Source organism: Myotis brandtii, unplaced genomic scaffold (assembly GCF_000412655.1).
Source record: "Myotis brandtii unplaced genomic scaffold, ASM41265v1 scaffold4, whole genome shotgun sequence".
NCBI lineage: Eukaryota > Metazoa > Chordata > Mammalia > Chiroptera > Vespertilionidae > Myotis > Myotis brandtii.
Genome location: NW_005365371.1, coordinates 6019261 through 6033701, shown reverse-complemented (window position 1 = coordinate 6033701; position 14441 = coordinate 6019261). Strand labels below are relative to the sequence as shown.

Sequence of the window (14441 nt, the reverse complement as noted above, 5' to 3'; positions counted from 1 at the left end):
CCCAATTGGCCCTGCTCTGAGCCTGACCAGGGGCTGCACTTAGGAATTGGGCCTGCCCTCTGCCACCCGGAAGCAGGCCTAAGCCAGCAGGTCGTTATCTCCCGAGGGGTCCCAGACTGGGAGAGGGCACAGGCCGGGCTGGGGGACCCCCCCTCCCCCGCCCGGGCCTCTAGTCTATACTAATAAAAGGGTAATATGCTAATTAGACCAGACATCTTCCGGACAGCCTTTCAGACGTCCTTCCGGAAAAAGCCATGGTGGCAGGGGCAGGGGCAGAAGTAGTTAGGGGTGATCAGGCAGACAGACAGAGTGGTTATTGCAATCAGGCAGGCAGGCAGGTGAGCAGTTAGGAGCCAGTGGTCCTGGATTATGAGAGGGATGTCTGACTGCCAGTTCAGGTCCAATCGGGATCAGGCCTAAACTGGCAGTCGGACATCCCCCAAGGGGTTCCGGATTGGAGAGGGTGCAAGCTGGGCTGAGGGACCCCTCCCCACCCCCGTGCACAAATTTCATGCACTGGGCCTCTATTATATATAAAAAAGCTTAAGCGACCTTTATGACCAAACGATAGGAACTAACGGTCAACCAGTTGCTATGACGTGCACTTACCACCAGGGGGCAGACGCTCAACACAGGAGCTACACCCTGATGGTCAGTGCACTCCCACAGGGAGAGTGCTGCTCAGCCAGAAGCCAGGCTCCTTCCTGGCTGCCTGCCACTTGGTGCACTGCTACATCCCCCGAGGGGTCCCGGATTGCAACAGGGCGCAGGCCAGTCTGAGGGACCCCCGCCCCCACCCATGCAAGAATCCGTGCACCGGGCCTCTAGTATTGTTATAATTTTCTCAAAACTTCACTAACACTTGTCATTATCAATCTTTCCAATTTTGTCAATCTTAGAAGAAAAGTGATGCCATAGTGTGGTTTTATTTTGCAGTTCCCCAAGAACTGAAGTTCCCTATCATTTTCATGTGTTCACTGGCCATTTGTATGTCTTTTTTCTGATAAGTTTGTATCATTTGCCCATATAAAAAAATTACATGTTTTGTTTTCCTTCCTGATGCATATCTCTGATTGTGAACTCCTCCAATAGGTGATGGGAAGCCATTTATAAGAACTCCAGGTAGGATTCTGGTATTAGATCTGAAAGTTAAAAAGCTCTCTCTGAAGGCAGTGTGGAATACAGACTGCAGAAAGGAAAGACTAGGAAAAAGAGCTGAGTCCTTGAATTAGAGATAATGGCTGTGGGAATGGAGGAAGAGAAGGCTATTTCACAGGCAAAATTATCAGGACAGCTAATGAATATACGTTTCTGCTTGCTTACAAATATTATCCTTAAAGGGTAGGTCTTTATTAGTTACAGTGAAAGAGACAATCCTTGAAGGTAAAATCCATATCTATACCTGGAAGTAAATGTGATGTTGGTAATACCATTTGAACTTTGGGGTAGATGGTAATTGTTTATTGTGACTCATGATACTGACTAAATAAGTACTTGGTTCCAACCACTAGGCAAAAGCAAACTGATCATTTGGGAAAAATTAACTTCTGTAGAATTAGGTTTAGTAAAACATGATTATGTTCCTAGAACATGCCTAACATACAGCAGGGACTCAATAAATATTTAACAAATAAATAGAAAATAGTTCCAAAGAGCGGTTTCAATCAACTAAAAAGAAAACCATTACATTATGTATATTTGCATACATTCAATAAATACTTAATGAACATCCAACTACATACAAACTATTGTATGTGACATATAAACATAAATGATGCATCATTGGAAAAACTGTAGAAAAATTGTTAATCAACCTTACCTGCTAATATTCTGCACTTTATGCCATGTCAGTTTTGACTCCAATTTTCTGTGTGCAAGAGCAATTACACGGAAGCCTTGTTTAGTGTAATCCTCTAAAACATTTTCAAAATCAACAGGAACTTTAAAAGGAAAAAATAAGTATCACTGTTAGAATTGCTAATAAAAGCCTATACAAATACCAGAATTTTATTCAAATAAAGTTGGCTCCTTACTTGTTTCAGGTTTACAAAGACTGGCAATGACCTCAGGTGCTCCTTTCATGTAGGCATCCATTTTTTTATCCCCTAGCACCCTTGCAACCACACTCATACGTTGCAAAGCAGAAGAAAATGGGAACTGGCGAACAATTCCTATCTCATAAATAGCCTGTATAATTTCAAAAGATGCATGAAGTATTTATTATTCTTTAAGAATTAAAACAAATATACTTAGGTAAAAAAGTAAACATTTTTCACTCACTGGAAGTTCAAACAGCTCCTAAAAACAAAACAAAAAAAATAAATAGTACAGATTAAGTCCTTAAGATAAAAAACAACTATGTATCTACAAAACAGCAAGAAACTTTGATTATTTCAAAGTTATGTTTCAAGATTACTTCTCCTCTGCCTCCCATTTTTAAAAAGTACATCCTTGAATATTTCAAGTATTCTGCTATCCTAAAAATATTAACATATTAAATGCTAAAATAAACTGAGGGGACAAATTTACAGTTGCAATTTAAAGGGATTATTCACCACATTATCACAATCACAGGGCACTAAGCTATTCAGTAAATAGGAAGGAAAAGTAACGGTACTGAGAAATATATCTCAGTATTTCACAAAGTATACCTGCAATATCCCAACAATAATTTCCAATAAACATAGTTAAAATATTCATGTCTGCATGAGAGTTAAAGAACGTGATTTCATCTTCTAGTTATATTTCAAAGTGAGGACTGAATGTTGGCATCAACAGTATAATCCAGCTTAAAGTGATTTCGCACCATTTCCTGGTCTCCTGCAGGTGTAGATTCAGGAAGCAGTTGTTTTGGAGGACGAACCACAGTTGGCATAATTCGATTATGAAGTGCTGTTTCCTCTTCAGTTGCTTCCTCCAGAATCTGAAAGGAAAATATTCAACATATTGCTTTATAAAATTGAATCCAGTGATTTCATTTTTAAATAAAACACTATGTCTATTTTTAGTGAAGTTAAAAAATTTTGTGTCCAAAAAAATAAATGAGCACTACTAGATTATTAACATAAATAAAACAAAATATAAACAAAGCTAGTTAAAGTCCTAGCAACTCATAGGAGAGAGGAGGAAGAGGTGAAAAGCAGAATAAAATAATAGGGAAAAAGTTTTCTAATTTTGCTTCTATTATCCAGGGATTCCTTTCTGCTAACAGGAATGTGTTCAAAACTATATGGAGCTCAGATATGGTTAGTAGAATGAATGGATCAAGAACACACTGAGGTCCAAAGATATGAGTTTGTTTGTTTGAACTCTTCTAGTTAGGTAGGATACCACTAACCTAACCCCTTAACATTTATTTTAAAATCACTTTCTTTTGGTAAAAAATTCAAATAAGAATTTGTATTAAAAATACACATACATGGCCCGGCCAGCATGGCTCAGTGGTTGAATGTCAACCTATGAACCAGGAAGTCAAGGCTCTGTTTCCAGTGAGGGCACATGCCCAGGTGTGGGCTCGATCTCCAGTGTGGGGCATGCAGGAGGCAGCCGATTAATAATTCTCTCTCATCATTGATGTTTCTCTCTCTCTCCCTCTCCCTCCCTCTCTGAAATCAATAAAACACACATATGTGACAAACTAATTAGACTACAACTGGAAAAAGATGGGGAAGGGAACTATGCCTAATTAGCCAACTTTATACAATTCTAAAACACACTTTAACATCTCCAAAATTGGGAGGCATCTTATAGGGAGTCAATCACACCAACAAATAGCAGTAGTACCAAGTTATGCGAAAACATTCCACTGATCCTTTCTTGTAAGACCAAGCATCAAAGCATCTAAGTCAACAAAACACACTATTACACAAACTTATTTATTTAACCCATTATTAATATTCTACAAACAAAGCACTAAAACCTACTGAAAATCTATTCAGTTGGAGAAATTTTGGAGAACATCAAAATGAATCAGTCCTATTTTGCTTTACAAATGAAGTGGACCTCCTTTAAGATATTAAATTTGATGAGAATTGCCCGGCTGGCATGGCTCAGAGGCTGAGCGTCAACCTATGAACCAGAAGGTCGCAATTCAATTCCTGGTCAGGGTATATGCCCGGGTTGCGGGCTCCATCCCAGTGTGGGGCGTGCAGGAGGCAACCAATCAATGATTCTCTCTCATCTTTGATGTCTCTTTCTCTCCCTCTCCTTCTCCCTCCTTCTCTGAAATCAATAAAAATATTTAAATAAATAAATAAATAAATGTGACAAGTATTTACTGTGAGCTTTCAGAAGATGGCAAAGCATGTATCTACTCATTCATCTCCTTCCCTTTCGATCAACAAAACACACACACACACACACACACACACACACACACACACACTAAACCTGTAAAAATAAACGAAAAGGAAAACAGGGAGAGATTTCCAATAAGGATACAAAAGGCAAAACTGAAACATATTGATGAAGATAGCAATGAAGGAAACAGGATCCCAGAATAAACACAAGAGGACATGCAGGAGAGGTGCAAATATTTCTTATCAGCCAGAATAGCTGAATTAAATTTAAAAAAACAAAAACAAAATCAAGGAGTCATTTCCTAGAGATATGGACTCCTATCTGAGAAGAAGGGCTCTAATGTGAGGGTTAACATTCTAGAATAAAACCCTGCTTATGCAAATACTTGGAGTGTGTGAGGAATTCAACCTGGAGACTAATTCTGCTCCTCTGAAACTCAGGGCACATGCCCAGGCTGCAGGCTCAATCCCCAGCAGGGGGCATGCCAGAGGCAGCCGATTGATGTTTCTCTCTCCCTCTCTCTAAAATCAATAAGAACATATTTTAAAAGTAAAAAAATAAAATTATCAATAGCCCAACATTTAGGAGGAACAAACGCAAACCTTTGTGTGTATGTAAGGACACAAAAAGGAGAACATGGGTAAAAAGAACACCGAAGACACATTGCTACTCTATCCTTTTTATCTGACCAACAAATTGTGATGCTGAAGATCATCTTACTGACTCAGACGTACTGCCTCAAGTTTCAGAGAGCAGATATCCATTAAACACATAAAGCAGGGGTCTGAGCAGGTCGTCTCTATTAAAGGTATTTAAGTGAGTCAACATAACTAAAACAGACTTTTTTTTTACACAATTACAATATTCTCTCTCCAGTGATACACCTTTAGAAATTACATCGTTTCTTTCACGGTACAAGATAGACTATCATCAAAACAACCTGCAGAAACAATCCTTCTGCAAGGTAATTTTTACTCTATTTTTCTGAAGTTACTTGTGCTTTAAATATTAAACTTACCCATCCGATGGCTTCAAACATTTTCAAATCAAGTGGATCACCAGAAAGCACTCCTTCAATTTTTGTGAGTGAATGGCAAGTAGCCATACAAGCAACAAACTGAGATTTTACCAACATCTCATTGCAAACATTTTCTTCTGGCAAAAGAAAACTAAACAGATAATGTACTGAATTAGATTCATAAATTCCAAGACTTGAGACAATATTCTAACAATATTCAGGTTTTGTCATTTTAAAAATGGAAATAAAATGTTTGCATTTCTGCATATTTTTAACTATAGTTTAGGAATTCAAAAACATTTCCTTCCATGAAAATTATACATGACTAAAATATGGTATTATCTTAGATTCTGAATAACTAGGACAGACATAACACTGTAGAACACACTAGACACTAAATAATAACTAAAACTCCTGCCTTTGGACATATGGCAGATTAGAATACATAAAAACCCTCTTACAAAAACATGAAATGAATGTGTAAAACATAATCCCTTAAATGCGAAACTGAGCTCATTAAAAAAAGGGCAATTTTTTAAGTGCCAGAAATAGGAGGATTGGAAAACAGGAGGGGTATGAACTTGAGCAGATGCTGTGACTACCTGGGAAAGAAGGAAGAAGGGAGGGGAGTCCTCTTAGGGAGTCACCTAACGACTTAAGTTTTAATACCCACACAGGAACAGGAGACAAAGTCTGGGCCACAAAGTAGGGACCTGAAACTAAGATAGCCAGTGCTCTTCAACAGCTACATCCCTGGAAAACAGTGTGCTAGAAAATTTACACACAGACCCAAAGGCATAACTAAGAATAAGCTTATCTCTCCCCACCTCATAACCCCTGCCCGAAGTTCAAGACAATACCTAATATCTATATATTTACTGTACACTAGGCACTGTTCTAAAAACTTTAAATATATTCGACTCATCTCATCCTCACACCATAAGAAGGTGTTTTATTATCCCCATTTCAGAGATGAGAAAACTGAAGTAGAGTGCTTAAGTAACTTGACAAGGTTACCCAGCACATAGGTGATAACAAGGATTCAACCAAAGGTTTCAGGGCCTAAACTTTAAACCACTGCACTACCCACGATGGGATTTGGATTTGAATATATGCCACTGCCTGGTCCGAAAATTCCCAAGTTATGAAAGTAACATTAAAGCTTGTCTGGTCCCACTGATACCACTCTTAGCCATGCTCTTGGCCAAGCAAGGTCAAAGCTCTCTAGAAAAAGAGCTCCCACAACACAGACACAAAGGAAGGAGTCTCATAGAAAAATCCGGCTAAAGTTGAATTCATAATTTAAAAATGCACCAGGAAACAATTCTTACTAGTCAACAGACACAAAAAAAGACAGAATTAGAATCCCACAAATTTCAGATAATAGAATGACAATCTAAAAAATGCAAAAAGGCATTTTAAATTAAAGACTTGGAAAAAGAACAAGACGTGGGGAGTAGAGGAGAAGCAGATATTGAAAGAACCAAATGAAATTTCTTGCCCAACATATGGTTAGAATTTTCATGTGAAGAGAAAATAAGAATGTGGGAAAGGCCATAATGGAACAGAAAGAAGTTGAACAATTACCATAATTTATGAAAAACATAAGTCCTTAGAATCAATAAGCAAAATGAGTCCTGCACAAATAAAAAGATGGCGGTGAAACTACAGAAATCAAACATAAATATTTTTAAAACAACAAAGGAGGAAAAATATTATTTAAAGAGACCTGGTAAGACTTCTCAACAGCAATAACAAAAGGAGTCAGGAGAAATGGAATAACACCTTCAAAGTGCTGGGAGAACACAACATTGTAAACTAATGGCACAGAAAGATTGAGAAGTGAAGATGTAGGGAGGTAAAAAGATTGAGAAGATAACACAAAGCAAAATTAGGCAAAAGAAAGCTGATGTATAACTATATAAAAACATTATATGAAATATAATTTAAGGCAAGATGCATTATTGGGGATAAATAAGTTCCCAAAGTGAGGACAACTTATTTACCAAGGAGATGTAACAACTCTGAAACTGCATGAGCCAAACAATAGTCAATCAAACTATCACAGGCGTTTGAGAGGCAAAAAAATAATAATAATAACATAAACACAATTGTAACAGTAAAACTTCTAAGCATCAAAAAGACAGTGAAACAAAGTAAAATAAAGATAGACTGGTATAATATTTTTGCAATGCATAGTACTGAAAAATTACAATCCAGAAAATACAAAGGACTTCAAACAAATTAATAAGATATAGACTAACAACACAACAGAAAAATTAGGCTATAAACTGGCAGTACACAGAAGGATGTGAAAATATGCTCAGCTTTCTAAGTAATAAAGAAACTACAAGAAAAGCAACAATAAAATATAATTTCACATCTATCCATGTGGCAAAAATTAGCAGTCTGACAATATCAAGTTTGACAAGGATGTGGAGCAACAGGATCTCTTACCCACTGAGGGAGAGTGAGTTAGCACCACCATCATTTAGAGAGCAATTAGGCAATACCTACTAAGGCTGTAGCCATGTCTGTGCTATATCCATAACCCAGCACTGACATTTTTAGGAAGAAAGCTCACTGAAACTCAACTACATGCTCACTAGGAAATGTGTATAAGAATGTTAATTGCAACATTGTTTGTGAAAGTGAAAGGTAAAAGGGAGAGGAAAAAATGAAACTATTCTTTAGAAGAAGTTATTATGGTTTAATCATATAATGGAATACTAAAAAACAGCTAAGATTAATAAATTAGATCTATACATATCAACATTGAGAAATCTTCAAAACAATGTTAAGCAACAGAACAGCAGCAAAAACACGTACAAGGGTATCAATTGTGTATATTTTTTATAGATATATCTTGTATATAGACAGGAATATATGTAGTGAAAATATAAAAATGTGCAAAGGTAATAATAGAACACAACTTCAGAATGATGATAGCGGTAGGGAAAGGGGTAGATTAAGCTTTAGCAATATCTGCAATATTTTAAATCTTTAAAGAGATCTGAAGCAAAAACTACAAAATGTCAACTGGTTTAACCTTCATGGTGGGTATACAAGCTATCTGTTACATTACTTTTTTTCTTTATGTTTGAATTTTTCATATATTAAAATATTTATTAAAAATTAACTAATAAATAATCAAGTGTAGCTAATATTTACCGTGTATTTTCCACTCGTTGAATCCCCCAAAGATCTAAACCATCTTCAGTAAGAGTTCCAGTCTAAAAATAAGTACACATACAAAGTATGAATAATGCCTCCAAAAACAAAAATCATGAAAACCTCTGCTACATATACACCATGGAGAACTATATACAGCTGTAAACAAACGAATGAAACAGTAAGAGTTCCGTATATTGATAGAGAATAACTTCCAGGACAAATAGTGAAAGTGGGGAAAGGGTGCAGAACACTCTTACGGTATGGATCCTCTATTTATAAGAGGGCATATGCGTACATCTGTGTATTTATAGACTTATATTATTAAAAACAAAACAAAGTAGTGGAACAATGCACTAATTAACCTTTAAATCAATAAAGGATACCTACACGGGAGAACGAGATTAAAGCATATAAAGGAAGGGAACAAGTTAAATTACATCAGGGGAAGCAATCAACCAAATACAGGATATAAATGACCTGGTTTCTTCAACCAGATGATTGGGAAGAAAAGCAACTGTTACAGATTAATTGTAGCTAATGCAATCATTTGGATTCTGACTTAAAAACAAACTAAAATTTTAGGACTTCTTTTTAGAAAAGCAGGGAAATGTGAATATGAACTAGATATTAGATAATACTAAGGAATTACTAATTTTGTTAAGTGTCGTAGACAGTTATTGTAATTTTTAAAAAAACACCTAGAGATACATACTGAGGCATGTGGGTGAAATAATGTCTGATGCTGCCACCTTCAAAACGAGAAACTAGACAAAGATTGACAAAATGCTAATAACTGTCAAAGCTGGGTATTGGGTACATGAGGGTTTATTATACTTGATCTTTTCTCCACTTTTACGTCTGCTTAAAAATTTTACTAGTAATGTTTCCAAAGAAGAAAAGCATAATTGAAATTTTCTAAACAGATAATTATGAAATTTAGTCTTAGAATGTGATCTCTTTTTTTTAACACAATATTTGTTAAAAAATATTTTGTCTCCTTTGGGTGGTGAGCACATGATGCAATATACAGATGACGTATTATAGAATTGTACATATTAACCAATGTCACCCCAATAAATTTAATAAAAAGTAAAACAAAAGCAAATGCAAAAAAAATACTTTGTCTCCCATTTTTTTCTTTAATAATGAAGATGCACAAAAATCAAATTCTTATATCAGCTACCCAAGTTTAATTCTCAAAATAAAACTTTTAGGCAAACTAATTTCAGTTGAGAAAAGGAAAACCCTTCGTAAGAGACGAGGTATATTTCACACAGGTACAAAATTTTTTATTTTCACATAAAATAAAAAAATTAGTGACCTTCATTATTTATAAATATATTCAATAAATCATAGAGCGAACACTAAATACTTAATAGCAATAAAATTCCAGTAAATATATCTGTATGGAGTATATTCTGTTAAAAACATGAAAGATTAGAAGGTCTTTACTACTACTACTACTACTACTACTACAAGACATAATTTTAGATATGAATGATTAGACAACTGCAGATTTGGGCAAATAAGCAATATCCAAAATATTAAAAATTGAAAAAATAATTAGAAATATACAAAAAATGATACATATGCCAAGTAAGTTGAAAAAAAAGGACCCTTAAAAAATGTGTACAAATTGGTTGATAAAAAATATAGAAAACATTAATCTAAGTATTTAAAATCTACAAAGTAACCTTTGATAATGATTATGAGGCCCTGGCCGGTAGCTCAGTTGGTTGAAGCATCATCCCAATACGTCAAAGTTGTGGGTTCGATTCCCAATCAGCACACATACATGAGAATGATTATGAAACTGAACCAACCTTGTCAAAGCAAACAAGATTCAGCTGTCCACATATATTTATCCTTTGGGGACTGATGCAGAAAATACCAATTTTTTTCAGTCTTCTTTGAGCATACACAATACCAGCAGTCATTGCAGCAGGAAGTGCAGGTGGCACAGTGATTGTAATGATATCAAGAGACTCGATAATTATTACTCCAATCTCCACCTATAATTCACAGAAAAATAAGTGTCAGCCCCCCCCCCCCAATATTTACTAATCTAGTAAGGGTATTTCTTTAGTGAAAAATCTATAAACCATTTTCAATTTTATATATAACAAGTGTGTGTATATAAACACTTCTATTAGCCCTTTATAATCTTTCCCTTAGAAATTCTGTAAAATAGAAAGTTCAATATATTGTCAATGGACTGTGGAATGACAGCTATTTTTAAAGAAAACTCTCCTCTGATAGCTCTACATACTTCACACACTACACATTTTGAAGTTCAACAAACATTTGTCAGATACTGACTCTTACTACAAGCACTGTACTGTACCAGTCTTTACAGGAGATAGAAAAGAGAAATTTGACAAGGTCCCTCAGCTGTATCTTTAATTAAGTAATAGCAAATAATTTTAATGCTATATATCCCAGAAGTTAAAAAAAGAGAAAATAAAGCTTTTGGTATGTGGTCACCCCTCCTTTTTTTAAGTCACAAAAGAGCAAGTGAAAGACCATCTAAACCAGGGGTGGGCAAACTTTTTGACTCGAGGGCCACAATGGGTTCTTAAACTGGACTGGAGGGCCGGAACAAAAGCATGGATGGAGTGTTTGTGTGAACTAATATAAATTCAAAGTAAACATCATTACATAAAAGGGTACGGTCTTTTTTTTTTTTTTAGTTTTATTCATTTCAAACGGGCCGGATCCGGCCCGCGGGCCGTAGTTTGCCCACGGCTGATCTAAACCAAAGCCATTCAAAAAACACTTCCTGCTATGATGGAAATGTTCTGTATCTGTACTTCCAAATATAGTAGCTACTAGTGTCATATGGCTTTCAAAAGTTAATTTAAATTACATTAAAATTTTAGTTCTTCAGCCTCACTAGCCACTTTTCAAATCCTCAGTAGTCACATGTGATAATTAAAACTCAAACCCTACTAAGAGTTCCATGTACATACCTCATTTAGAATGCTATTGATAATAGTGTAGATAAACCCAATGGCAGCCACCGCCACAAGACACAGAAGAAACAAGTAGGCATCTCTGTAGAGTTTAAAATCTGTTGGTTTGGGATACAATATGGAACGAACAAGCTGTCCTTTGGAAGTACTAAATCCTTTTAAAAAATTCAAAGAAGAAAATTACTTATATTTTTATTAAAAAATGAGAATTATCTCTCAGAAGAGAATATTTATTTATTCATTCATTTATTCATTTATGTATTACTAGAGGCCCGGTGTATGGATTCGTGCACCAGTGGGGTGCCTTGGCCTGGCCTGTGCCCTCTCACAATCCAGGACCCTTTGGGGGATGTCAGACAGCCGGTTTCGGCCTGATCCCCACAGGCCAGGCCAAGGGACCCCACTAGTGCACGAATCGTGCACCAGGCCTGCAGTATGCATATAAGATCTTTGGTTAATTTCTTCCCATCCTCCCCTCACCTCCCTTCCCTCTGAGATTCATCAGTCTGTTCCATGTTTCCATGCCTGTGCATTGAGCATCTGCCTCCTGGTGGTCAGTGCATGTCATAGCTACTAGTCAAACAGTCACTTAGGCTTTTTTATATATAGATATATTGGCTTCAGGTGTACAGCTTAGTGGTTAGACAATCATATAATTTACATAGTGTTCTCCTCGATATTTCCAGTACCCCAAGTGGCATCATACATAGTTATCACAATATTCAAAACAGAATCTCTTTTTAAACATTCAGTAGGTGTCAAATATGCAAGAAGAGATATGTTCTTACCTGTTCTAACTACTATGGCCTTGACAAGCTCTCCAGTGTAGAAACGAGTTTGAATAACAGTAGTCCCACAAAACAAAGTGTGTCGTTTATGTATTTCTGGACTATATAATTCATCTCCCATTCCTTTTATGTCTACTGAAGGATTTGGCAAATTCGTCTTTGTCACTGGAACACTTTCTCCTTAAAAACAAAAATCATAAGTTAAAGCATAGAAATCAGTGGCAAACACATACAACTTGAAGTGTTAAATAACCTAAATGTTATCATACTGTTTACAATTGCTACTAAAGTAGAGTTCTCATAATGGATAACATAACTTACTAAATTAGTTTTTTGGCTACCCATTTCCTTAAGCCAATATATCAAATCTTATCTCCCACAATAATTCCTGAAGTGATCTGATTCAAAGATAATGATTTTTAAATGATTGTGTCAAGTTTCAAATAAGGAGACCAGGTAAGAGTTACCTTAGCCCCAGCAGCTGTTCTCTTATCCCTAAGAACTGAACTGGAAAGCGCTCTGCAGCCTCCAGCACACAGAGATGTGAAGACCTATTGCTAACCACCCCCCCCCCCCCCCCACACACACGCACATGCGCGCGCGCGTGCATCTGGAGAAGGGAGATAATACTACGGTAGTACGGTAGTTCTCTAAAACAATTAACAAACAAATTTTTTTTACACTGAAATTTAATTCTGTGTAGCATCCACAATTCTCACTTTAAGCCAACAAGCGTGTGGGGATATTTATGTGTGAGTGTGCTTTAAGAAAAGATTCTTAAGTTTGAAAACATTATATAGGAATCACTTTCTTGCCAGACTGACTATGACAATAAAAAAATTCATATGATAAAAAAGATATAGAGCTCTATCTTCAGATTGTGGATTTCCAAAAAAAAATCATTTTGAAGTCTACTTCTCCCCACTTTAAGAAAAATACAGTGTTTAGTCCCACTGTTTACACATCAAATAAGGAAGCAAATATACTGCATTCTCTGTAGGCAAGGGCTTCTTTTTTCTTCCCTTACTATAAAGCATTTCCTCATATCAAAAAAAGTAAACAGGAGCATGCCAAGAAATGCAGTGATGACGAGCATGGTGACTTAGTATCACAGCTGAGTATAATACAGAATTTGGTTCCCTCAGAATAAAAATAAAAAACAAAAAAATCACTTCAATATCCATGACATTCATAACATTCATAAAGAAAAGATAAACAGCACAGCTAATTTTGAAATAGATTCATCAGCAACCACTTAATCTACTCTCATAAACAACTCATCTGACTTTTCCTCATTTCATTTAGTTTACCTGTTAACATGCTTTCATTTACAATGCAAGTACCATTAATAAGTACTGCATCACAAGGCATAATAGTCCCATTTAATGGAATGACCATAACATCTCCCGGCACAAGTTCTGTAGAAAAGATCTCTTCTTTTTCTGGATTTAAAGAAAAAAAAAGAAAAAAGTGGGGAAAAAATATTTTTTAACTTAGAATAAACGTAAGCAAACAAAAGGTCATCTGATCTCAATGAGATGTCAAATATAATGGAGTTAACAGAAAAATTCCAATAAACAAAATGTTTCAACAAATAAAATGATTATTTCTTAGGCCAGTGGTCGGCAAACTGCGGCTCCGCAAACTGCGGCTTGCGAGCCACATGCGGCTCTTTGGCCCCTTGAGTATGGCTTTTCCACAAAATACCGACTTCTGCCCATGGGCCACGAAGTTTCAATCGCACTGTACGTACACGCCTGCACGTGGTATTTTGTGGAAGAGCCACACTCAAGGGGCCAAAGAGCCGCATGTGGCTCGAGAGCTGCAGTTTGCCGACCACGGCCTTAGTCTAACACAGCATGGTGTTTAATGGCGGCTAGTTTGTCCTGACAGGAAACTAACTGTGCACAGGTAATGCCAAGTCCTCTCTGACCAAACAAGGTGGGTGGGCTCCAACATTCATTACAACACTTAAGGATCAATTTTAGCTAATAGCCCATTCAGAAAATAGTAAGTCCTATTGAGATCCCCTGCAATGGGTAAACATACTCGGATTTCCATAATCCCTTGAAAACAGAAGCATTGAAAATTTTAGCTACTCTTTTTTTTTTTTGGTTGCCTCTTTTATAATTAAATCTTTATTGTTCATATTATTACAGTTGTTCCTCTTTTTCCCCCCCATAGCTCCCC

General features: G+C 36.3%; 1 protein-coding gene across 3 annotated transcripts in view; it reads right to left on the bottom strand.

Annotated features, from left to right (window-relative positions):
- ATP13A3 (ATPase type 13A3) overlaps window positions 1-14441 on the bottom strand; it is a 112130-nt gene that overhangs the window by 43722 nt on the left and 53967 nt on the right. For all 3 annotated transcript variants that reach the window (XM_005873195.2, XM_005873196.2, XM_014545316.1), the window contains exons 10-19: window positions 13562-13693; window positions 12252-12431; window positions 11461-11618; window positions 10315-10503; window positions 8489-8550; window positions 5318-5468; window positions 2807-2923; window positions 2281-2298; window positions 2034-2187; window positions 1820-1940 (exon numbers count right to left, since the gene is read on the bottom strand). In XM_005873195.2, coding sequence (XP_005873257.1) covers window positions 1820-1940; window positions 2034-2187; window positions 2281-2298; window positions 2807-2923; window positions 5318-5468; window positions 8489-8550; window positions 10315-10503; window positions 11461-11618; window positions 12252-12431; window positions 13562-13693 — 1282 coding nt within the window. The remainder of the gene's footprint in view (window positions 1-1819; window positions 1941-2033; window positions 2188-2280; window positions 2299-2806; window positions 2924-5317; window positions 5469-8488; window positions 8551-10314; window positions 10504-11460; window positions 11619-12251; window positions 12432-13561; window positions 13694-14441) is intronic.